We start from the raw sequence: 27,542 nt of genomic DNA on the forward strand, positions 1-27,542 counted from the left end.
ACGGATTGAATCACCTTATTGTACTTCTTTAATCACATCTTATTTTACTCCTGTGTCGTTTGGCCCCTTGCATGTACAAATACAGACCACAACACACGCAACCTGTGACAGCTGCTCTCAAATACTTAACAGTTTTTTCTTTCTGTCACAGACTGGTCAGCCTGTTCTACTCACTGAAGAAAAGTCTGCCCTGTGGTGATCCAGGTTCCCTACTGCTCCGTCCGTCACTGGGCCTTGTCAGACAGAGCAGCCGCTGCTTCCTGCTGTCTGTGGAGGTCCTCCCTCCATTTAGCCTTCTGCTTCAAGTTCTGATCCGACAGAGACCCGTGTCTGGCGACAGCCTGCAATGGCGCAGCAAGATGATGCATTCCGTTGTGAAAACACACACAGAGCTCTTACCCGTTTGCTCATGACGATCATCAACACACATCCACCTATCGTCGCCGCTATCATCATGTAGCAGACTCTTATTCGGAGTTTGTTTTTGGCGGCATCCAGCGTTTCAAACCTGTGGGGACACACGTGTGTTTGATTAGACGTGGTGGTCTTGTCTCGAGATTGACTGATTACCGGCTGGGCCCATATTTGGCATCGGCCTCTTTTTATCGTTATAGCAGATACAATATCTTTTTTTTTTCAATTTCTTTTTCTTCTATGTCCCACTCTCCTTTGTGGAGGGAGTCCGGTCCGATCCGGTGGCCATGTACTGCTCGCCTGTGTATCGGCTGGGGACATCTCTGCGCTGCTGATCAGCCTCCGCTTGGGATGGTTTCCTGCTGGCTCCGCTGTGAACGGGACTCTCGCTGCTGGGTTGGATCCGCTTTGGACTGGACTCTCGCGACTGTGTTGGATCCATTATGGATTGATCTTTCACAGTATCATGTTCTCATATGTTCTCATAGTCATCAGTATCAACAGTATCACGTTCTCATAGTCATTATTGTCACCGATGTCCCACTGGGTGTGAGTTTTCCTTGCCCGAGGATGTCGTAGTGGTTTGTGCAGCCCTTTGAGACACTAGTGATTTAGGGCTATATAAGTAAACATTGATTGATTGATTGATTGAATATATACACATACAATTGCGATCAAAAGTTGACATACACTTGTAAAGAACATAATGTCATGGCTGTCTTGAGTTTCCAATAATTTCTACAACTCTTATTTTTTTGTGATGGAGTGATTAGAGCACATACTTGTTGGTCACAAAAAACCTTCATGAAGTTTGCTTTTTTTATGAATTTATTATGAGTCCACTGAAAATGTGCTGGGTCAAAAGTATACATACAGCGATGTTAATATTTGCTCACATGTCCTTTGGCAAGTTTCACTGCAATAAGGCGCTTTTGGTAGCCATCCACAAGCTTCTGGCAAGCTTCTGCTTGACTTTTTGACCACTCTTGACAAAATTGGTGCAGTTCAACTAAATTTGTTTGGTTTTCTTCAGCATTGTCCACACGTTTGAGTCAGGACTTTGGGAAGGCCATTCATTCTAGCCTGATTTAGCCATTCCTTTACCACTTTTGACGTGTGTTTGGGGTCATTGTCCTGTTGGAACACCCAACTGCATCCAAGACCCAACCTCCGGTCTGGTGATTTTAGCTTGTCCTGAAGAATTTGGAGGTAACAGTGGACATATTATGCGCTCCAATAACTCTATAACATAATAAGAGTTGTAGAAATTATTGGAAACTCAAGACAGCCATGACATTATGTTCTTTACAAGAGTATGTAAACTTTTGACCACTACTACATTCTGCTTATCTTTCAAAACTTCCGTTTTTTTTTTCTTATTGCCGGCACATCCAGTTTTTGTCCTTCTTTCCCAGTGTAACCGGCTCAATTTTTTTTGTTTTTCGCTACTACAAAAAAAAGATATCTCTGACAAAAATGCACACTTTGTCCAAATATCTTGACAAATATGAGATGATTATACAAGTAAAGATTAGGCAGCAGCTCATACTCTCTATAACATCCAGGAAGAAATGTCGCCATTCTTGAAAAATGTCTCAACTATAATCTACGTGAAGTAATCCACAATTGTTTTTATTTAAATGTCGGCAATATTTAATGAGGAAACCTTATTAAACATATAAAGTGTTATAGAACGCAGTAGACAAGTTATTGGGATGTATATAAATGCCATATTTTGACCTATTTTCCCAGGAGATGTTCCATATTTTAAAATAATAATATTAATAACTTAGATTTATATCGCGCTTTTCTAGACACTCAAAGCGCTCACAGAGAAGTGGGACTCAACATTCGTTCACACCAGGTGAATGCGTGGGTTCCCTCTGGGTACCCCGGCTCCCTCCCACCTCTAAAGACATGCACCTGGGGATAGGCCCCTCCCATCTCTAAAGACATGCACCTGGGGATAGGCCCCTCCCACCTCTAAAGACATGCACCTGGGGATAGGTTGATTGACAACACTAAATGGTCCCTAGTGTGTGAATGTTGTCTATCAGTATTGGCCCTGTGATGAGGTGGCCACTTGTCCAGGGCGTACCCCGCCTTCCGCCCGATTGTAGCTGAGATAGGCTCCAGCGCCCCCAAAGGGGAGAAGCGGTAAAAAAAATGGATGGACGGATGATGACGCTACTCTTAAACACGCATAGTAAAGGTGTTTAATGTTTTTTGATGATAAAGTAAACGTCAAACATGTCACTACTGGTCTAACTTTTCCTAAAAAAAATATTAAAAAATAACTTAAAGCCTTGTCCAGATGTTTACTGACACATAATATTCATCTTTAAATAACTTTTACTGCAAATGAATATCTGTTATCGACCTCCTTGATCACTAATATTCCGTATCGTCCCTTAAAAACTAGAGCTGTCCAATAATGGCTTTTTTGGCTGATATTCTGATATTGGCCAACCCTTAATTACCGATTCCGATATTGACCGATACAGTGGAATTAACACATTATTATGCCTAATTTGGTTGTGACGCCCCGCTGGATGCATTAAACGATGTAACAAGGTTTTCCCAAACTAAATCAACTCAAGTTATGGAAAAAAATGCCAACATAGGACGGCCATATTTATTATTAAAGTCACAAAGTGCCTCAAAACTGCAGCTTGGAATTTGTTACATGCTCTCCCTGAGAGAGCATGAGGTGGAGGAGCCAGGGGGGGTTAGAAGTTAGCGGGGGGTGTGTATTGTAGCGTCCCGGAAGAGTTATTGCTGCAAGGGGTTCTGGGTATTTGATCTGTTGTGTTTATGTTGTGTTACGGTGCGGATGTTCTCCCCGAAATGTGTTTGTCATTCTTGTTAGGTGTTGGTTCACAGTGTGGCGCATATTTGTGACAGTGCTAAAGTTGTTTATACGGCCACCCTCAGTGTGACCTGTATGGCTGTTGACCAAGTATGCGATGCATTCACTTGTGTGTTTGTGTGTGAAAAGCCGTAGATATTATGTGGTTGTGCCGGCACGCAAAGGCAGTTTCTTTAAGGTTTATTGGTGCTCCGTACTTCTCCCTACATCCCTACAGCGGTGTTTTGAAAAGTCATACATTTTAATATTTGAAACCGATAATTTCCGATATCACATTTTAAAGCATTTATCGGCCGATAGGGACATTCATTCAAACAGGAAGGGTTGACTCACGGCAAAAACTCTGGTATGTCTTCTACTCTCTTGAAGCGTTTCGACCACAGCAGAATCCTCGTGTCCATGGGCGAGGGCTTGTGGCCTGGGATCTTGAAGCCCAGGTGAGGAGATGCTGCGCCAGATGACACGTTACACAAAGAACACGACAGGCGAGTCCAAAACAACACACACATTGTGCAAGCTGACAAGAAACATGTGCCATAAGATTTAATTTACACTGTCCTGCGTGCGCGAATTAATGAGAGCCGTTCTGTTCTACCTTGAACTGGAGCTGCAGGCGGGGAGTCTGCTTTGACTTCTTGCGGCTTGTTGCTCATCCCTCTGTGCATCCATGCTCCTGTGACACGTCTGCAGTGCTCGCCTGTGCACACACACGTCGTCAAATGTTATTTACAAACAATCCAGACAAAAAAAATGGCTGCGACTCGTTCAGGAGAGAACACACAGACGCTAATACAAATAACAAATTAAAAAGATGGTTAGACTAAAACAGACTCTTTGAATCTCAGTAAAACTAAAATAATTATATTTCTGCAATAGAGTAGAGCAGGGGTAGGGAACCTATGGCTCTAGAGCCAGATGTGGCTCTTTTGATGACTGCACCTGGCTCTGAAATAAATCTTATCTGACATTGCTTAACAAGATACGTAATGAATAATTCCGCTGGTAATCACAGTGTCAAAAATAACGTTCAAAATATAAAACATTCTCATGCATTTTAATCCATCCATCCGGGTTCTACCGCACCTGTTTAAGAAGTCGCATTAACGGTACGAATGATTTAATTTATGGTCGGTTAGCTTCAGAATAACAATGTTATTAAAAAGAATAAGAGACTTATTATACTCTAAATCAATGGTTCCCAAACTTTTGCAGGCTGGCGCCCCCTTGGCTCCCCAGTGAATTCCTAGCGCCCCCCCCCTACCATCACCCACCCCCAACCCCCCCAACCCCCACAGACACATATGGAAACAAACACCTCTTTCTTGATATTTGGTATGCTGCAATTTGAGAAGAGAAAGGTTAAACACAAATGTGTATTTCACAAATAAAACCCAATTTAGTAAACCAATTTCTTTTTTAGCAGTTTTAACTGTTTCAGCAACATAGAATGGTAAATAAACATTCCACCAGTAACCTTCATTTTCTGACACTTAATGGGATGGATGTGCTTGGTGCAGGGACATAGGCTTCTCAACATCAGGCTGGAACTCACTAAGAAGAAGTCGTAGATCACCGCGGATCTACGACGGATCTGACTGGGCCAGAGCGGCGTGTGGTAACCGGACCCTGATGCGTCGTCCACTGACTCGTCCTGCTGCACGTGTTGTGTACAAATCGTCAAACAAACGTTTGAACTTCGGACTGCCGCTCCCCTACCACCCCCTTCTTCCTCACCGCCCCCCCAGATCTTTCCACCGCCCACTTTGGGAACCACTGCTCTAAATGTTGGTCTTACTTAAAAGGGGAACATTATCACCAAACCTATGCAAGCGTCAATATATACCTTGATGTTGCAGAAAAAAGACCATGTGTTTTTTTAACCGATCTCTCTGGGTGAATTTTGGCAAATTAAACGCCTTTCTGTTTATTGCTCTTTAAGCGATGGCGTCAGAACGTGACGTCGCCGAGGTAACACACCCGCCATATTCATTTTCACATTACAAACACCGGGTCTCGGCTCTGTTATTTTCCGTTTTTTCGACTATTTTTTGGCACCTTGGAGACATCATGCCTCGTGGGGGTGTTGTCGGAGGGTGTAACAACACTAACAGGGAGGGATTCAAGTTGCACCACTGGCAAGAAATCTTCCGCCAGACCCCCATTGAATGTACCAAAGTGTCTTCACATTTGACCGGCGATGCTAAGACAGACATGGCACAGAGATGTATGGATAACCTGCAGATGCATTTGCAACGATTAAGTCAACAAAATCACACAGGTGAGTTTTGTTGATGTTGTTGACTTATGTGCTAATCAGACATATTTGGTCACGGCATGACTGCCAGCTAATCGATGCTAACATGCTATTTACGCTAGCTGTATGTACATTTGAAACTAGATACCCACATTTAATGCGAAACAAACACTTACCAATCGACAGGTTTAAGTTGCTCCAGTGTCACAAGATGCGAAAGTCCTGATCGTTTGGTCCGCACATTTTACCGGCGATGCTAATAAGGCAGCCATGCTATGGGCCAATTAATTAGGTACACCCACGCTATGGCCGAATAGCGTCAATAGCTTCAATTTCGTTTTCGCTATCTGCCTCCATACTCCGACCATCCTTTTCAATACATGTGTAATCTGTTGAATCGCTTAAGCCGCTGAAATCCGAGTCTGAATCCGAGCTAATGTCGCTATATCTTGCTGTGGTAACCGCCATGTTGTTTGTATTGGCAGCACTGTATGACGTCACAGGGAAACGGATAGTGGTCTCGAAGATAGCGAAAATAAGGCACTTTAAAGCTTTATTTAGGGATATTCCGGGACCGGTAAAATTTTGAAAAAAATTTCAAAAAAATACAGCAAGCCACTGGGAACTGATTTTTATTGTTTTTAACCCTTTTGAAATTGTGATAATGTTCCCCTTTAAAAAATACATGCATTTAGTTGTATTCAGTGTTAAAAAATATATATTATATGGCTCTCACGGAAATACTTTTTAAAATATTTGGCTTGTATGGCTCTCTCAGCCAAAAAGGTTCCCGACCCCTGGAGTAGAAAGTCAAACACAAATAGATGGAATAGAAATTGAAAGAGTAAATGAAACCAAATTTCTAGGTATGATGATTGATGAAAAAATTTCCTGGAAATCCTCATGTAAAAAATATACACAACATAAAGGAGCAAGAAACGCGACAATAATGAATAAAGCAAAACATGTTCTAGACCAGGGGTCGGGAACCTTTTTGGCTGAGAGTGCCATGAAAGCCAAATATTTCAAAATGTATTTCCGTGAGAGCCATATCATATTTTTTTAACACTGAATACAACTAAATGCATGCATTTTTAAGTAAGGCCAACATTTTTTGAGTATAATAAGTCTCTTATTCTTTTTAATAACATTGTTATTCTGAAGCTAACCAATAATAAATCAAATGTCATGTCTGTTGATCATGTTTTTGTTTGGCCATGTGCTGTTTGTCCTTTAGACTCTTTAAGTTCCTGTTTTTTTTCCACTCCCTAGTCTGGTTTCCTTGGTTACTCATTTTGTCCACCGGTCTCTGGTGGACAAAATGCCCGCTCACCTGCTTCCCGAGCACTAAACAGAGGCAGTATTTAAGCTCGTCTTTGCCAGTCAGTCGCCCTGTGCTGACTTGTTTCATGCCTTGCCATAGTTTCGTGCTTCATGCCATGCCAAGTAAGTTTTGTTTGATTTATGTTCTTAGTCTGTTTATGCGTTAGCTTTGTTCCTTAGCCCAAGTTGTGCCTCCGCTGTGAGCGATTTTTGTTTGTATATTTTTTTAGTTAAAATTAAATCATGTTGTTACCGTCTGCCTTCCTGGGAGAACGACCCCGCAGCAAGCTGCAACGCCCCCCCCCTATCATGACATAAAATACTTCTTACCATTAATGCGACTTCTTGAACAGGTGCGGTAGAAAACGGATGGATGGAATTAAATGCATGAGAATTTTTTGTATTTTGCACGTTATTTTTAGCACTGCGATTACCAGCGAAATTATTCATAATTATCGCGTTTAGCAACGTCAGCTAAGATTTATCCGAGAGCCAGATGCAGTCATCAAAAGAGCCACATCTGGCTCTAAAACCATAGGTTCCCTACCCCTGTTCTAGACCAAAAATCACTCCATATTCTCACATATGTTAACACTAGCGAGCAGTAGTGTTAACATATCTGAGTTACTTGACAAAAGAGAAAGTGTGTGATACTTCACTTGTTGCCTTATTTGTATTTGACTTTATTCAATGGATTTATATTATTTGGTGCAGGAGGGCACTTCATTCATTAACAGTGTTACAAAAAAGATCAGAATAATACATAGAGAACATACAAACCCATTAATAACTGAATCAAAAATACTGAAATTCCACGACATAGTGAATTTGCAAACAGCTAAAATTATACACAAAGCAAACTATAATCCGCTACCTAAGAATATACAACAATTCTTCTCAACAAAAGAGGAGAAATATAATCTTAAAGAAAAATGTAATTTAAAACATTTGTACGCATGTACAACACTTAAGACCTCCAGTATGTCAGTATGTGGGATTAAATGATGGAATGGATCAAGCAAAGAAATCAAACAATGATCCACTTCAAGAAACAGTTCAAATTTAAAGAGTTTACAAAGTACAAAGAAGACGAACCATGATGAACATTCTGAATTTATGTCATCCATTCATTTTGAAGATAATCTTACTCTTGAATTGATTAACGTGGACAATTTGAAAAACTTATTGGTGTGTTACCATTTAGTGGTCAATTGTACGGAATATGTACTGTACTGTACAATCTACTAATAAAAGTTTCAATCAATCAAATCAGTCTCATCCATCCATCCATTTTTCTACCGCACCATATAAAATATAACTTACCTCACCAATTATTTATTTGTATTGTTATTACTTAGGGAGTATATTGTGAATACATTGAAAACAGGAAGTGAACAACTGCTATATGAAGGAAAAGGGCTAGGATTGAATAAGATCTGCTTCTTCAATAAGTGAAGTGAATTATATTTATATAGCGCTTTTCTCTAGTGACTCAAAGCGCTTTACGTAGTGAAACCCAATATCTAAGTTACATTTAAACCAGTGTGGGTGGCACTGGGAGCAGGTGGGTAAAGTGTCTTGCCCAAGGACACAACGGCAATGACTAGGATGGCGGAAGCGGGAATCGAACCTGCAACCCTTTAAGTTGCTAGCACGGCCACTCTACCAACCGAGCTATGCCGCCAATACTATTCAAACATGTTGAATAGAGAAGTGTATTTCATGAGATATTGTCTGGTGTGCCGTGGGAAATTATGCAACTTCACCTAATTGGTCCCAAAAATCTTTTTTGCAAATCAATACTCATAATAATGTGCCGTGCAGTGTTTTTCAACCTTTTTTTGGTATGTAAAAATGTAGGTAACGCTTAAACCAAAAATGAACAAAAGGCAAGTCCCGCTAGGAAAAAGCACTGAAGAATAGGCGTGGCTACGCAAAACAAAAGTAAAACTGAACTGGCTTCAAAGTAAACAAAAACAGAATGCTGGACGACAGCAAAAACTTCCGGCGTGTGGAGCGGAGACGGCGTCCACAAAGTACATCCGTACATGACAACAGTGTTCCCACAAAGAAGGATAGCGTACGCACAACTTAAATAGTCTTGATTGCCAAAACAAAGCAGGTTCGTGGCAATGGCACTCAAAGGAAGACAGAAACTAAAGCATACACACCGGAAACAACAAACTCAAAATAAGGCACGATAACCTCGTGGAGTTTAATTTTTTAACCTTTTCTGCTGGTGGTGTGCCTCTATTTTTTTTTTTTTTTATATATAAAAAAAATGTGCCTTGGCTCAAAAAAGATTGAAAAACACTGGAATAGAGGAAGTGGAAATTTAAATGCATCATGTTGTATGCATGCATGTTCCAAATAAAGTCAAACCAAAAATGGGAATTAGTTCATAAGGTTAGTGAACTGGGCGAGTTCTCCAGGGTGTACCCCGCCTTCCGCCCGATTGTAGCTGAGATAGGCACCAGCACCCCCTGCAACCCCAAAGGGAATAAGCGGTAGAAAAAGGATGGATGGATGGAACTAGGAGCCAAAATTGGTCAAAAAGGTTGATATAATGCAAAATGCTATTTGGAAAACAAACTCGATTAATTTGCTTTGAAGGTCAACGCATGTGTAATAAATATATGCTGAGTTTTATGTCTTTAGACAAATATTCCGATCATCTGAACATGAAAACAACAAACGTCGTTCTTATGAGTACGTATGTCATTTTATTCAGGCATTCAACATGGGCTACGATGAATGATAGGGGTTCTAATTGAAATGAGTTAACATTCATTTCCTAAGGAAATAACGTACATTTCACAATACAGTTAAAAAAAGTGACTATAGCTGCACGGTTTGAATACATTTTTTTTTTTTTTTACTTCGGGTGTATTGTTTAACGTTCGTAAAACAAATGGAAACAACAAATGACGTTCTTATGAGCACGTATGTCATTTTATTCAGGCATTCAACATGGGCTACGATGAATGATAGGGGTTCTAATTGAAATGAGTTAACATTCATTTCCTAAGGAAATAGCGTACATTTCACAATACAGTTTTTTTTTTTTAAAGTGACTATAGCTGCACGGTTTGAATCCATTTTTTATGTCTTCAGACAAATATTCCGATCATATGAACATGAAAACAACAAACGTCGTTTTTGAGTACGTATGTCATTTTATTCAGGCATTCAACATGGGCTACGATGAATGATAGGGGTTCTAATTGAAATGAGTTAACATTCATTTCCTAAGGAAATAACGTACATTTCACAATACAGTTTAAAAAAAAAGTGACTATAGCTGCACGGTTTGAATACATTTTTTTTTTTTTTACTTCGGATGTATTCTTTAACGTTCGTAAAACAAATGGAAACAACAAATGACGTTCTTATGAGCACGTATGTCATTTTATTCAGGCATTCAACATGGGCTACGATGAATGATATGGGTTCTAATTGAAATGAGTTAACATTCATTTCCTAAGGAAATTACGTACATTTCACAATACAGTTGTTTTTTTTTAAAAAGTGACTATAGCTGCACGGTTTGAATCCATTTTTTTTTTATTTTTTTTTTACTTCGGATGTATTGTTTAATGTTCGTAAAACAAATGGAAACAACAAATGACGTTCTTATGAGCACGTATGTCATTTTATTCAGGCATTCAACATGGGCTACGATGAATGATAGGGGTTCTTATTGAAATGAGTTAACATTCATTTCCTAAGGAAATAACGTACATTTCACAATACAGTTTTTTTTAAAAAGTGACTATAGCTGAACGGTTTGAATCCATTTTTTATGTCTTCAGACAAATATTCCAATCATATGAACATGAAAACAACAAACGTCGTTCTTATGAGTACGTATGTCATTTTATTCAGGCATTCAACATGGGCTACGATGAATGATAGGGGTTCTAATTGAAATGAGTTAACATTCAATTCCTAAGGAAATAACGTACATTTCACAATACAGGTTTTTTTAAAAAAGTGACTATAGCTGCACGGTTTGAATCCATTTTTTAGGTCTTCAGACAAATATTCCGATCATATGAACATGAAAACAACAAACGTCGTTTATGAGCACGTATGTCATTTTATTCAGGCATTCAACATGGGCTACGATGAATGATAGGGGTTCTAATTGAAATGAGTTAACATTCATTTCCTAAGGAAATTACGTACATTTCACAATACATTTTTAAAAAAAAAGTGACTATAGTCGCACGGTTTGAATCCATTTTTTATGTCTTCAGACAAATATTCCGATCATATGAACATGAAAACAACAAACGTCGTTCTTATGAGCACGTATGTCATTTTATTCAGGCATTCAACATGGGCTACGATGAATGATAGGGGTTCTAATTGAAATGAGTTAACATTCATTTCCTAAGGAAATAACGTACATTTCACAATACATTTTTTTTTAAAAGTGACTATAGCTGCACGGTTTGAATCCATTTTTTATGTCTTCAGACAAATATTCCGATCATATGAACATAAAAACAACAAACGTCGTTCTTATGAGCACGTATGTCATTTTATTCAGGCATTCAACATGGGCTACGATGAATGATAGGGGTTCTAATTGAAATGAGTTAACATTCATTTCCTAAGGAAATAACGTACATTTCACAATACAGTTTTTTTTTAAAAAAGTGACTATAGCTGCACGGTTTGAATCCATTTTTTATGTCTTCAGACAAATATTCCGATCATATGAACATGAAAACAACAAACGTCGTTCTTATGAGCACGTATGTCATTTTATTCAGGCATTCAGCATGGGCTACGATGAATGATAGGGGTTCTAATTGAAATGAGTTAACATTCATTTCCTCAGGAAATAACGTACATTTCACAATACATTTTTTTTTTTTAAAAAGTGACTATAGCTGCACGGTTTGAATTCATTTTTTATGTCTTCAGACAAATATTCCGATCATATGAACATGAAAACAACAAACGTCGTTCTTATGAGCACGTATGTCATTTTATTCAGGCATTCGGCATGGGCTACGATGAATGATAGGAGTTCTATTTGAAATGAGTTAACATTCATTTCCTAAAAAATAACGTACATTTCACTATAATGTTTTTTTTTTTTTAAAGTGACTATAGCTGCACGGTTTGAATCCATTTTTTATGTCTTCAGACAAATATTCCGATCATATGAACATGAAAACAACAAACATCGTTCTTATGAGCACGTATGTCATTTTATTCAGGCATTCAACATGGGCTACGATGAATGATAGGAGTTCTATTTGAAATGAGTTAACATTCATTTCCTAAGGAAATTACGTACATTTCACAACACAGTTTTTTTTTTTAAAAAGTGACTATAGCTGCACGGTTTGAATCAATTTTTTAGGTCTTCAGACAAATATTCCGATCATATGAACATGAAAACAACAAACATCGTTCTTATGAGTACGTATGTCATTTTATTCAGGCATTCAACATGGGCTACGATGAATGATATGGGTTCTAATTGAAATGAGTTAACATTCATTTCCTCAGGAAATAACGTACATTTCACTATACAGTTTTTTTTAAAGTGACTATAGCTGCACGGTTTGAATCCATTTTTTATGTCTTCAGACAAATATTCCGATCAAATGAACATGAAAACAACAAACGTCGTTTTTGAGTACGTATGTCATTTTATTCAGGCATTCAACATGGGCTACGATGAATGATAGGGGTTCTAATTGAAATGAGTTAACATTCATTTCCTAAGGAAATAACGTACATTTCACAATAGTTTTTTTTTTAAATTGATTATAGCTGCACGATTTGAATCAATTTTTTATGTCTTCAGACAAATATTCCGATCATCTGAACATGAAAACAACAAACGTCGTTTTTGAGTACGTATGTCATTTTATTCAGGCATTCAACATGGGCTACGATGAATGATAGGGGTTCTATTTGAAATGAGTTAACATTCATTTCCTAAGGAAATTACGTACATTTCACAATACAGTTTAAAAAAAAAAAAAGTGACTATAGCTGCACGGTTTGAATCCATTTTTTAGGTCTTCAGACAAATATTCCGATCATATGAACATGAAAACAACAAACGTCGTTCTTATGAGCACGTATGTCATTTTATTCAGGCATTCAGCATGGGCTACGATGAATGATAGGGGTTCTAATTGAAATGAGTTAACATTCATTTCCTAAGGAAATAACGTACATTTCACAATACAGTTTTTTTTTTAAGTGACTATAGCTGCACGGTTTGAATCCATTTTTTATGTCTTCACACAAATATTCCGATCATATGAACATTAAAACAACAAACGTCGTTTTTGAGTACGTATGTCATTTTATTCAGGCATTCAACATGGGCTACGATGAATGATAGGGGTTCTAATTGAAATGAGTTAACATCCATTTCCCCAGGAAATAACGTACATTTCACAATACAGTTTTTTTTTTAAGTGACTATAGCTGCACGGTTTGAATCCATTTTTTATGTCTTCACACAAATATTCCGATCATATGAACATGAAAACAACAAACGTCGTTCTTATGAGCACGTATGTCATTTTATTCAGGCATTCAACATGGGCTACGATGAATGATAGGGGTTCTAATTGAAAAGAGTTAACATTCATTTCCTAAGGAAATAACGTACATTTCACAATACAGTTTTTTTTTTAAAGTGACTATAGCTGCACGGTTTGAATCCATTTTTTATGTCTTCAGACAAATATTCCGATCATTTGAACATGAAAACAACAAACGTCGTTTTTGAGCACGTATGTCATTTTATTCAGGCATTCAACATGGGCTACGATGAATGATGGGGGTTCTAATTGAAATGAGTTAACATTCATTTCCTAAGGAAATTACGTACATTTCACAGTACAGTTTAAAAAAAAAAAGTGACTATAGCTGCACGGTTTGAATCAATTTTTTATGTCTTCAGACAAATATTCCGATCATATGAACATGAAAACAACAAACGTCGTTCTTATGAGCACGTATGTCATTTTATTCAGGCATTCAACATGGGCTACGATGAATGATAGGGGTTCTTATTGAAATGAGTTAACATTCATTTCCTAAGGAAATAACGTACATTTCACAATACAGTTTAAAAAAAAAGTGACAATAGCTGCACGGTTTGAATACATTTTTTTTTTTACTTCGGGTGTATTGTTTAACGTTCGTAAAACAAATGGAAACAACAAATGACGTTCTTATGAGCACGTATGTCATTTTATTCAGGCATTCAACATGGGCTACGATGAATGATAGGGGTTCTAATTGAAATGAGTTAACATTCATTTCCTAAGGAAATAACGTACATTTCACAATAGTTTAAAAAAAAATTGATTATAGCTGCACGATTTGAATCCATTTTTTATGTCTTCAGACAAATATTCCGATCATATGAACATGAAAACAACAAACGTCGTTCTTATGAGCACGTATGTCATTTTATTCAGGCATTCAACATGGGCTACGATGAATGATAGGGGTTCTAATTGAAATGAGTGAACATTCATATCCTAAGGAAATAACGTACATTTCACAATACAGTTTTTTTTTTTAAAGTGACTATAGCTGCACGGTTTGAATCAATTTTTTATGTCTTCAGACAAATACTCCGATCATATGAACATGAAAACAACAAACGTCGTTCTTATGAGCACGTATGTCATTTTATTCAGGCATTCAACATGGGCTACGATGAATGATAGGGGTTCTAATTGAAATGAGTTAACATTCATTTCCTAAGGAAATAACGTACATTTCACAATACATTTTTAAAAAAAAAGTGACTATAGTCGCACGGTTTGAATCCATTTTTTATGTCTTCAGACAAATATTCCGATCATATGAACATGAAAACAACAAACATCGTTCTTATGAGTACGTATGTCATTTTATTCAGGCATTCAGCATGGGCTACGATGAATGATAGGGGTTCTAATTGAAATGAGTTAACATTCATTTCCTAAGGAAATAACGTACATTTCACAATACATTTTTTTTTTTAAAAGTGACTATAGCTGCACGGTTTGAATCAATTTTTTATGTCTTCAGACAAATACTCCGATCATATGAACATGAAAACAACAAACGTCGTTTTTGAGTACGTATGTCATTTTATTCAGGCATTCAACATGGGCTACGATGAATGATAGGGGTTCTAATTGAAATGAGTTAACATCCATTTCCTAAGGAAATAACGTACATTTCACAATACAGTTTTTTTTTTTAAGTGACTATAGCTGCACGGTTTGAATCCATTTTTTATGTCTTCACACAAATATTCCGATCATATGAACATGAACACAAACATCGTTCTTATGAGTACGTATGTCATTTTATTCAGGCATTCAACATGGGCTACGATGAATGATAGGGGTTCTAATTGAAATGAGTTAACATTCATTTCCTAAGGAAATAGCGTACATTTCACAATAAATTTTTTTTTAAAAAGTGACTATAGTCGCACGGTTTGAATCCATTTTTTATGTCTTCACACAAATATTCCGATCATATGAACATGAAAACAACAAACGTCGTTTTTGAGTACGTATGTCATTTTATTCAGGCATTCAACATGGGCTACGATGAATGATAGGGGTTCTAATTGAAATGAGTTAACATCCATTTCCTAAGGAAATAACGTACATTTCACAATACAGTTTTTTTTTTTAAGTGACTATAGCTGCACGGTTTGAATCCATTTTTTATGTCTTCACACAAATATTCCGATCATATGAACATGAACACAAACATCGTTCTTATGAGTACGTATGTCATTTTATTCAGGCATTCAACATGGGCTACGATGAATGATAGGAGTTCTATTTGAAATGAGTTAACATTCATTTCCTAAAAAATAACGTACATTTCACTATAATGTTTTTTTTTTTTTTTAAAGTGACTATAGCTGCACGGTTTGAATCCATTTTTTATGTCTTCAGACAAATATTCCGATCATATGAACATGAAAACAACAAACGTCGTTTTTGAGTACGTATGTCATTTTATTCAGGCATTCAACATGGGCTACGATGAATGATAGGGGTTCTAATTGAAATGAGTTAACATTCATTTCCTAAGGAAATAACGTACATTTCACAATACAGTTTTTTTTTAAAAAGTGACTATAGCTGCACGGTTTGAATCAATTTTTAGGTCTTCAGACAAATATTCCGATCATATGAACATGAAAACAACAAACATCGTTCTTATGAGTACGTATGTCATTTTATTCAGGCATTCAACATGGGCTACGATGAATGATAGGGGTTCTATTTGAAATGAGTTAACATCCATTTCCTAAGGAAATTACGTACATTTCACAATACAGTTTAAAAAAAAAAAGTGACTATAGCTGCACGGTTTGAATCCATTTTTTATGTCTTCGGACAAATATTCCGATCATATGAACATGAAAACAACAAACGTCGTTTTTGAGTACGTATGTCATTTTATTCAGGCATTCAACATGGGCTACGATGAATGATAGGGGTTCTAATTGAAATGAGTTAACATTCATTTCCTAAGGAAATAACGTACATTTCACAATACAGTTTTTTTTTAAAAAGTGACTATAGCTGCACGGTTTGAATCAATTTTTAGGTCTTCAGACAAATATTCCGATCATATGAACATGAAAACAACAAACATCGTTCTTATGAGTACGTATGTGATTTTATTCAGGCATTCAACATGGGCTACGATGAATGATAGGGGTTCTAATTGAAATGAGTTAACATCCATTTCCTAAGGAAATTACGTACATTTCACAATACAGTTTAAAAAAAAAAAGTGACTATAGCTGCACGGTTTGAATCCATTTTTTATGTCTTCGGACAAATATTCCGATCATATGAACATGAAAACAACAAACGTCGTTTTTGAGTACGTATGTCATTTTATTCAGGCATTCAACATGGGCTACGATGAATGATAGGGGTTCTATTTCAAATGAGTTAACATTCATTTCCTAAGGAAATAACGTACATTTCACAATACAGTTTATTAAAAAAAGTGACTATAGCTGCACGGTTTGAACCCATTTTTTATGTCTTCAGACAAATATTCCGATCATATGAACATGAAAACAACAAACGTCGTTCTTATGAGCACGTATGTCATTTTATTCAGGCATTCAACATGGGCTACGATGAATGATAGGGGTTCTAATTGAAATGAGTTAACATTCATTTCCTAAGGAAATAACGTACATTTCACAATACATTTTTTAAAAAAAAGTGACTCTAGTCGCACGGTTTGAATCCATTTTTTATGTCTTCAGACAAATATTCCGATCATATGAACATGAAAACAACAAACGTCGTTCTTATGAGCACGTATGTCATTTTATTCAGGCATTCAACATGGGCTACGATGAATGATATAGGTTCTAATTGAAATGAGTTAACATTCATTTCCTAAGGAAATAACGTACATTTCACAATACATTTTTTTTTAAAAGTGACTATAGCTGCACGGTTTGAATCCATTTTTTATGTCTTCAGACAAATATTCCGATCATCTGAACATGAAAACAACAAACATCGTTCTTATGAGTACGTATGTCATTTTATTCAGGCATTCAACATGGGCTACGATGAATGATATGGGTTCTAATTGAAAAGAGTTAACATTCATTTCCTAAGGAAATAACGTACATTTCACAATGCATTTTTTTTTAAAAGTGACTATAGCTGCACGGTTTGAATCCATTTTTTATGTCTTCAGACAAATATTCCGAACATATGAACATGAAAACAACAAACGTCGTTCTTATGAGTACATATGTCATTTTATTCAGGCATTCAACATGGGCTACGATGAATGATAGGGGTTCTAATTGAAATGAGTTAACATTAATTTCCGAAGGAAATAACGTACATTTCACAATACAGTTTTTTTTTTTAAGTGACTATAGCTGCACGGTTTGAATCCATTTTTTATGTCTTCAGACAAATATTCCGATCATATGAACATGAAAACAACAAACGTCGTTCTTATGAGCACGTATGTCATTTTATTCAGGCATTCAACATGGGCTACGATGAATGATAGGGGTTCTAATTGAAATGAGTTAACATTCATTTCCTAAGGAAATTACGTACATTTCACAATACAGTTTAAAAAAAAGTGACTATAGCTGCACGGTTAGAATACATTTTTTTTTTTTACTTCGGATGTATTCTTTAACGTTCGTAAAACAAATGGAAACAACAAATGACGTTCTTATGAGCACGTATGTCATTTTATTCAGGCATTCAACATGGGCTACGATGAATGATAGGGGTTCTAATTGAAATGAGTTAACATTCATTTCCGAAGGAAATAACGTACATTTCACAATACAGTTTTTTTTTTTAAAAGTGACTTTTGCTGCACGGTTTGAATCCATTTTTTATGCCTTCAGACAAATATTCCGATCATCTGAACATGAAAACAACAAACGTCGTTCTTATGAGCACGTATGCCATTTTATTCAGGCATTCAACATGGGCTACGATGAATGATAGGGGTTCTAATTGAAATGAGTTAACATTCATTTCCTCAGGAAATAACGTACATTTCACAATACATTTTTTTTTTTAAAAGTGACTATAGCTGCACGGTTTGAATTCATTTTTTATGTCTTCAGACAAATATTCCGATCATATGAACATGAAAACAACAAACGTCGTTCTTATGAGCACGTATGTCATTTTATTCAGGCATTCAACATGGGCTACGATGAATGATAGGAGTTCTATTTGAAATGAGTTAACATTCATTTCCTAAGGAAATTACGTACATTTCACAACACAGTTTTTTTTTTTAAAAAGTGACTATAGCTGCACGGTTTGAATCAATTTTTTAGGTCTTCAGACAAATATTCCGATCATATGAACATGAAAACAACAAACATCGTTCTTATGAGTACGTATGTCATTTTATTCAGGCATTCAACATGGGCTACGATGAATGATATGGGTTCTAATTGAAATGAGTTAACATTCATTTCCTCAGGAAATAACGTACATTTCACTATACAGTTTTTTTTAAAGTGACTATAGCTGCACGGTTTGAATCCATTTTTTATGTCTTCAGACAAATATTCCGATCAAATGAACATGAAAACAACAAACGTCGTTTTTGAGTACGTATGTCATTTTATTCAGGCATTCAACATGGGCTACGATGAATGATAGGGGTTCTAATTGAAATGAGTTAACATTCATTTCCTAAGGAAATAACGTACATTTCACAATAGTTTTTTTTTTAAATTGATTATAGCTGCACGATTTGAATCAATTTTTTATGTCTTCAGACAAATATTCCGATCATCTGAACATGAAAACAACAAACGTCGTTTTTGAGTACGTATGTCATTTTATTCAGGCATTCAACATGGGCTACGATGAATGATAGGGGTTCTATTTGAAATGAGTTAACATTCATTTCCTAAGGAAATTACGTACATTTCACAATACAGTTTAAAAAAAAAAAAAGTGACTATAGCTGCACGGTTTGAATCCATTTTTTAGGTCTTCAGACAAATATTCCGATCATATGAACATGAAAACAACAAACGTCGTTCTTATGAGCACGTATGTCATTTTATTCAGGCATTCAGCATGGGCTACGATGAATGATAGGGGTTCTAATTGAAATGAGTTAACATTCATTTCCTAAGGAAATAACGTACATTTCACAATACAGTTTTTTTTTTAAGTGACTATAGCTGCACGGTTTGAATCCATTTTTTATGTCTTCACACAAATATTCCGATCATATGAACATGAAAACAACAAACGTCGTTCTTATGAGCACGTATGTCATTTTATTCAGGCATTCAACATGGGCTACGATGAATGATAGGGGTTCTAATTGAAAAGAGTTAACATTCATTTCCTAAGGAAATAACGTACATTTCACAATACAGTTTTTTTTTTAAAGTGACTATAGCTGCACGGTTTGAATCCATTTTTTATGTCTTCAGACAAATATTCCGATCATTTGAACATGAAAACAACAAACGTCGTTTTTGAGCACGTATGTCATTTTATTCAGGCATTCAACATGGGCTACGATGAATGATGGGGGTTCTAATTGAAATGAGTTAACATTCATTTCCTAAGGAAATTACGTACATTTCACAGTACAGTTTAAAAAAAAAAAGTGACTATAGCTGCACGGTTTGAATCAATTTTTTATGTCTTCAGACAAATATTCCGATCATATGAACATGAAAACAACAAACGTCGTTCTTATGAGCACGTATGTCATTTTATTCAGGCATTCAACATGGGCTACGATGAATGATAGGGGTTCTTATTGAAATGAGTTAACATTCATTTCCTAAGGAAATAACGTACATTTCACAATACAGTTTAAAAAAAAAGTGACAATAGCTGCACGGTTTGAATACATTTTTTTTTTTACTTCGGGTGTATTGTTTAACGTTCGTAAAACAAATGGAAACAACAAATGACGTTCTTATGAGCACGTATGTCATTTTATTCAGGCATTCAACATGGGCTACGATGAATGATAGGGGTTCTAATTGAAATGAGTTAACATTCATTTCCTAAGGAAATAACGTACATTTCACAATAGTTTAAAAAAAAATTGATTATAGCTGCACGATTTGAATCCATTTTTTATGTCTTCAGACAAATATTCCGATCATATGAACATGAAAACAACAAACGTCGTTCTTATGAGTACGTATGTCATTTTATTCAGGCATTCAACATGGGCTACGATGAATGATAGGGGTTCTAATTGAAATGAGTGAACATTCATATCCTAAGGAAATAACGTACATTTCACAATACAGTTTTTTTTTTTAAAGTGACTATAGCTGCACGGTTTGAATCAATTTTTTATGTCTTCAGACAAATACTCCGATCATATGAACATGAAAACAACAAACGTCGTTCTTATGAGCACGTATGTCATTTTATTCAGGCATTCAACATGGGCTACGATGAATGATAGGGGTTCTAATTGAAATGAGTTAACATTCATTTCCTAAGGAAATAACGTACATTTCACAATACATTTTTAAAAAAAAAGTGACTATAGTCGCACGGTTTGAATCCATTTTTTATGTCTTCAGACAAATATTCCGATCATATGAACATGAAAACAACAAACATCGTTCTTATGAGTACGTATGTCATTTTATTCAGGCATTCAGCATGGGCTACGATGAATGATAGGGGTTCTAATTGAAATGAGTTAACATTCATTTCCTAAGGAAATAACGTACATTTCACAATACATTTTTTTTTTTAAAAGTGACTATAGCTGCACGGTTTGAATCAATTTTTTATGTCTTCAGACAAATACTCCGATCATATGAACATGAAAACAACAAACGTCGTTTTTGAGTACGTATGTCATTTTATTCAGGCATTCAACATGGGCTACGATGAATGATAGGGGTTCTAATTGAAATGAGTTAACATTCAATTCCTAAGGAAATAACGTACATTTCACAATACAGGTTTTTTTAAAAAAGTGACTATAGCTGCACGGTTTGAATCCATTTTTTAGGTCTTCAGACAAATATTCCGATCATATGAACATGAAAACAACAAACGTCGTTTATGAGCACGTATGTCATTTTATTCAGGCATTCAACATGGGCTACGATGAATGATAGGGGTTCTAATTGAAATGAGTTAACATTCATTTCCTAAGGAAATTACGTACATTTCACAATACATTTTTAAAAAAAAAGTGACTATAGTCGCACGGTTTGAATCCATTTTTTATGTCTTCAGACAAATATTCCGATCATATGAACATGAAAACAACAAACGTCGTTCTTATGAGCACGTATGTCATTTTATTCAGGCATTCAACATGGGCTACGATGAATGATAGGGGTTCTAATTGAAATGAGTTAACATTCATTTCCTAAGGAAATAACGTACATTTCACAATACATTTTTTTTTAAAAGTGACTATAGCTGCACGGTTTGAATCCATTTTTTATGTCTTCAGACAAATATTCCGATCATATGAACATAAAAACAACAAACGTCGTTCTTATGAGCACGTATGTCATTTTATTCAGGCATTCAACATCGGCTACGATGAATGATAGGGGTTCTAATTGAAATGAGTTAACATTCATTTCCTAAGGAAATAACGTACATTTCACAATACAGGTTTTTTTTAAAAAGTGACTATAGCTGCACGGTTTGAATCCATTTTTTATGTCTTCAGACAAATATTTCGATCATATGAACATGAAAACAACAAACGTCGTTCTTATGAGCACGTATGTCATTTTATTCAGGCATTCAACATGGGCTACGATGAATGATATAGGTTCTAATTGAAATGAGTTAACATTCATTTCCTAAGGAAATAACGTACATTTCACAATACATTTTTTTTTTTAAAAGTGACTATAGCTGCACGGTTTGAATCAATTTTTTATGTCTTCAGACAAATACTCCGATCATATGAACATGAAAACAACAAACGTCTGACGTCGTTCCATTTTTTATGTCTTCAGACAAATATTCCGATCATATGAACATGAAAACAACAAACGTCGTTCTTATGAGCACGTATGTCATTTTATTCAGGCATTCAACATGGGCTACGATGAATGATAGGGGTTCTAATTGAAATGAGTTAACATTCATTTCCTAAGGAAATTACGTACATTTCACAATACATTTTTTTTTAAAAGTGACTATAGCTGCACGGTTTGAATCCATTTTTTAGGTCTTCAGACAAATATTCCGATCATATGAACATAAAAACAACAAACGTCGTTCTTATGAGCACGTATGTCATTTTATTCAGGCATTCAACATGGGCTACGATGAATGATAGGGGTTCTAATTGAAATGAGTTAACATTCATTTCCTAAGGAAATTACGTACATTTCACAATACAGTTTTTAAAAAAAAAAAGTGACTATAGCTGCACGGTTTGAATCAATTTTTTATGTCTTCAGACAAATATTCCGATCATATGAACATGAAAACAACAAACATCGTTCTTATGAGTACATATGTCATTTTATTCAGGCATTCAACATGGGCTACGATGAATGATAGGGGTTCTAATTGAAATGAGTTAACATTCATTTCCTAAGGAAATAACGTACATTTCACAATACAGGTTTTTTTTAAAAAGTGACTATAGCTGCACGGTTTGAATCCATTTTTTATGTCTTCAGACAAATATTTCGATCATATGAACATGAAAACAACAAACGTCGTTCTTATGAGCACGTATGTCATTTTATTCAGGCATTCAACATGGGCTACGATGAATGATATAGGTTCTAATTGAAATTAGTTAACATTCATTTCCTAAGGAAATAACGTACATTTCACTATACGGTTTGAATCCATTTTTTATGTCTTCAGACAAATATTCCGATCATATGAACATGAAAACAACAAACGTCGTTTTTGAGTACGTATGTCATTTTATTCAGGCATTCAACATGGGCTACGATGAATGATAGGGGTTCTAATTGAAATGAGTTAACATTAATTTCCTAAAAAATAACGTACATTTCACGATACATTTTTTTTTTAAAGTGACTATAGCTGCACGGTTTGAATCCATTTTTATGTCTTTAGACAAATATTCCGATCATATGAACATGAAAACAACAAACGTCGTTCTTATGAGTACGTATGTCATTTTATTCAGGCATTCAACATGGGCTACGATGAATGATAGGGGTTCTAATTGAAATGAGTGAACATTCATATCCTAAGGAAATAACGTACATTTCACAATACAGTTTTTTTTTTTAAAGTGACTATAGCTGCACGGTTTGAATCAATTTTTTATGTCTTCAGACAAATACTCCGATCATATGAACATGAAAACAACAAACGTCGTTCTTATGAGCACGTATGTCATTTTATTCAGGCATTCAACATGGGCTACGATGAATGATAGGGGTTCTAATTGAAATGAGTTAACATTCATTTCCTAAGGAAATAACGTACATTTCACAATACATTTTTAAAAAAAAAGTGACTATAGTCGCACGGTTTGAATCCATTTTTTATGTCTTCAGACAAATATTCCGATCATATGAACATGAAAACAACAAACATCGTTCTTATGAGTACGTATGTCATTTTATTCAGGCATTCAGCATGGGCTACGATGAATGATAGGGGTTCTAATTGAAATGAGTTAACATTCATTTCCTAAGGAAATAACGTACATTTCACAATACATTTTTTTTTTTAAAAGTGACTATAGCTGCACGGTTTGAATCAATTTTTTATGTCTTCAGACAAATACTCCGATCATATGAACATGAAAACAACAAACGTCGTTTTTGAGTACGTATGTCATTTTATTCAGGCATTCAACATGGGCTACGATGAATGATAGGGGTTCTAATTGAAATGAGTTAACATTCAATTCCTAAGGAAATAACGTACATTTCACAATACAGGTTTTTTTAAAAAAGTGACTATAGCTGCACGGTTTGAATCCATTTTTTAGGTCTTCAGACAAATATTCCGATCATATGAACATGAAAACAACAAACGTCGTTTATGAGCACGTATGTCATTTTATTCAGGCATTCAACATGGGCTACGATGAATGATAGGGGTTCTAATTGAAATGAGTTAACATTCATTTCCTAAGGAAATTACGTACATTTCACAATACATTTTTAAAAAAAAAGTGACTATAGTCGCACGGTTTGAATCCATTTTTTATGTCTTCAGACAAATATTCCGATCATATGAACATGAAAACAACAAACGTCGTTCTTATGAGCACGTATGTCATTTTATTCAGGCATTCAACATGGGCTACGATGAATGATAGGGGTTCTAATTGAAATGAGTTAACATTCATTTCCTAAGGAAATAACGTACATTTCACAATACATTTTTTTTTAAAAGTGACTATAGCTGCACGGTTTGAATCCATTTTTTATGTCTTCAGACAAATATTCCGATCATATGAACATAAAAACAACAAACGTCGTTCTTATGAGCACGTATGTCATTTTATTCAGGCATTCAACATCGGCTACGATGAATGATAGGGGTTCTAATTGAAATGAGTTAACATTCATTTCCTAAGGAAATAACGTACATTTCACAATACAGGTTTTTTTTAAAAAGTGACTATAGCTGCACGGTTTGAATCCATTTTTTATGTCTTCAGACAAATATTTCGATCATATGAACATGAAAACAACAAACGTCGTTCTTATGAGCACGTATGTCATTTTATTCAGGCATTCAACATGGGCTACGATGAATGATATAGGTTCTAATTGAAATGAGTTAACATTCATTTCCTAAGGAAATAACGTACATTTCACAATACATTTTTTTTTTTAAAAGTGACTATAGCTGCACGGTTTGAATCAATTTTTTATGTCTTCAGACAAATACTCCGATCATATGAACATGAAAACAACAAACGTCTGACGTCGTTCCATTTTTTATGTCTTCAGACAAATATTCCGATCATATGAACATGAAAACAACAAACGTCGTTCTTATGAGCACGTATGTCATTTTATTCAGGCATTCAACATGGGCTACGATGAATGATAGGGGTTCTAATTGAAATGAGTTAACATTCATTTCCTAAGGAAATTACGTACATTTCACAATACATTTTTTTTTAAAAGTGACTATAGCTGCACGGTTTGAATCCATTTTTTAGGTCTTCAGACAAATATTCCGATCATATGAACATAAAAACAACAAACGTCGTTCTTATGAGCACGTATGTCATTTTATTCAGGCATTCAACATGGGCTACGATGAATGATAGGGGTTCTAATTGAAATGAGTTAACATTCATTTCCTAAGGAAATTACGTACATTTCACAATACAGTTTTTAAAAAAAAAAAGTGACTATAGCTGCACGGTTTGAATCAATTTTTTATGTCTTCAGACAAATATTCCGATCATATGAACATGAAAACAACAAACATCGTTCTTATGAGTACATATGTCATTTTATTCAGGCATTCAACATGGGCTACGATGAATGATAGGGGTTCTAATTGAAATGAGTTAACATTCATTTCCTAAGGAAATAACGTACATTTCACAATACAGGTTTTTTTTAAAAAGTGACTATAGCTGCACGGTTTGAATCCATTTTTTATGTCTTCAGACAAATATTTCGATCATATGAACATGAAAACAACAAACGTCGTTCTTATGAGCACGTATGTCATTTTATTCAGGCATTCAACATGGGCTACGATGAATGATATAGGTTCTAATTGAAATTAGTTAACATTCATTTCCTAAGGAAATAACGTACATTTCACTATACGGTTTGAATCCATTTTTTATGTCTTCAGACAAATATTCCGATCATATGAACATGAAAACAACAAACGTCGTTTTTGAGTACGTATGTCATTTTATTCAGGCATTCAACATGGGCTACGATGAATGATAGGGGTTCTAATTGAAATGAGTTAACATTAATTTCCTAAAAAATAACGTACATTTCACGATACATTTTTTTTTTAAAGTGACTATAGCTGCACGGTTTGAATCCATTTTTATGTCTTTAGACAAATATTCCGATCATCTGAACATGAAAACAACAAACGTCGTTCTTATGAGCACGTATGTCATTTTATTCAGGCATTCAACATGGGCTACGATGAATGATAGGGGTTCTAATTGAAATGAGTTAACATTCATTTCCTAAGGAAATAACGTACATTTCACAATACAGGTTTTTTTTTAAAAGTGACTATAGCTGCATTTTTTTTCTTTTACTTCGGATGTATTGTTTAACGTTCGTAAAACAAATGGAAACAACAAATGACGTTTAAGGTTGGGAACAGATTTGTAAACACGAAGACAACATCGAAGAAAAAAAAAAACATCAGAAAGCTTTCAATTCGTACTAACCCAAGATGTTTCCAAGGCCAAGTCGGGATCTTATTAAATTCATGCCGTTTATCTTCGTTGAAATGTGCGAAAGAAGATTTTTGGTGGACGTGCTGAGAAACACGGTCAGCTGTTTGAAAGTCAGTTAGCCTAGCCTAGCATTGCCTAACAGTGACGTCACACCGGCCGAGCTCATAGACATATAACCATAGACGTCTTCTAAGGCAGGGGTTTGATTGATTGATTGATACTTTTATTAGTAGATTGCACAGTACAGTACATATTCCGTACAATCGACCACTAAATGGTAACACCCCAATAAGTTTTTCAACTTGTTTAAGTCGGGGTCCACGTTAATCAATTCATGGGTCACCAACCTTTTTGAAAGCAAGAGCTACTTCTTGGGTACTGATTAATACGAAGGGCTACCAGTTTGATACACACTTAAATAAATTGCCAGAAATAGCCAATTTGCTCAATTTACCTTTAATAAATAAATCTATATACCGGTATGAATAAAAAAATGTGTATTTCTGTCTGTCATTCCGTCGTACATTTTTTTTTCCTTTTACGGAAGGTTTTTTATAGAGAATAAATGATGAAAAAAAAACACTTAATTGAATGGTTTAAAAGAGGAGAAAACAGGAAAAAATTGAAAATTAAATTTTGCAACATAGTTTATCTTCAATTTTGACGCTTTAAAATTCAAAATTCAACCGAAAAAAAGAAGAGAAAAAACTAGCTAATTCGAATCTTTTTGAAAAAATAAAAAAAAATGTTTATGGAACATCATTA

At 35.4% G+C, this 27,542-nt stretch overlaps 1 protein-coding gene across 1 annotated transcript; it reads right to left on the bottom strand.

The window, feature by feature from the left end:
* Positions 1-5: 5 nt before the first annotated feature.
* Positions 6-26,929, bottom strand: fam162a (family with sequence similarity 162 member A). Its single transcript, XM_061921302.1, has 5 exons — positions 26,769-26,929; positions 3,879-3,980; positions 3,617-3,731; positions 400-508; positions 6-341 (listed from the first exon to the last, which is right to left on the bottom strand). Exons 1-5 carry the CDS (start codon positions 26,809-26,811, stop codon positions 225-227), a joined length of 486 nt encoding a protein of 161 aa, XP_061777286.1. The 5' UTR covers positions 26,812-26,929; the 3' UTR covers positions 6-224.
* Positions 26,930-27,542: the final 613 nt, after the last annotated feature.

This window comes from Nerophis ophidion, linkage group LG15 (assembly GCF_033978795.1).
Source record: "Nerophis ophidion isolate RoL-2023_Sa linkage group LG15, RoL_Noph_v1.0, whole genome shotgun sequence".
Taxonomy (NCBI): Eukaryota; Metazoa; Chordata; class Actinopteri; order Syngnathiformes; family Syngnathidae; genus Nerophis; species Nerophis ophidion.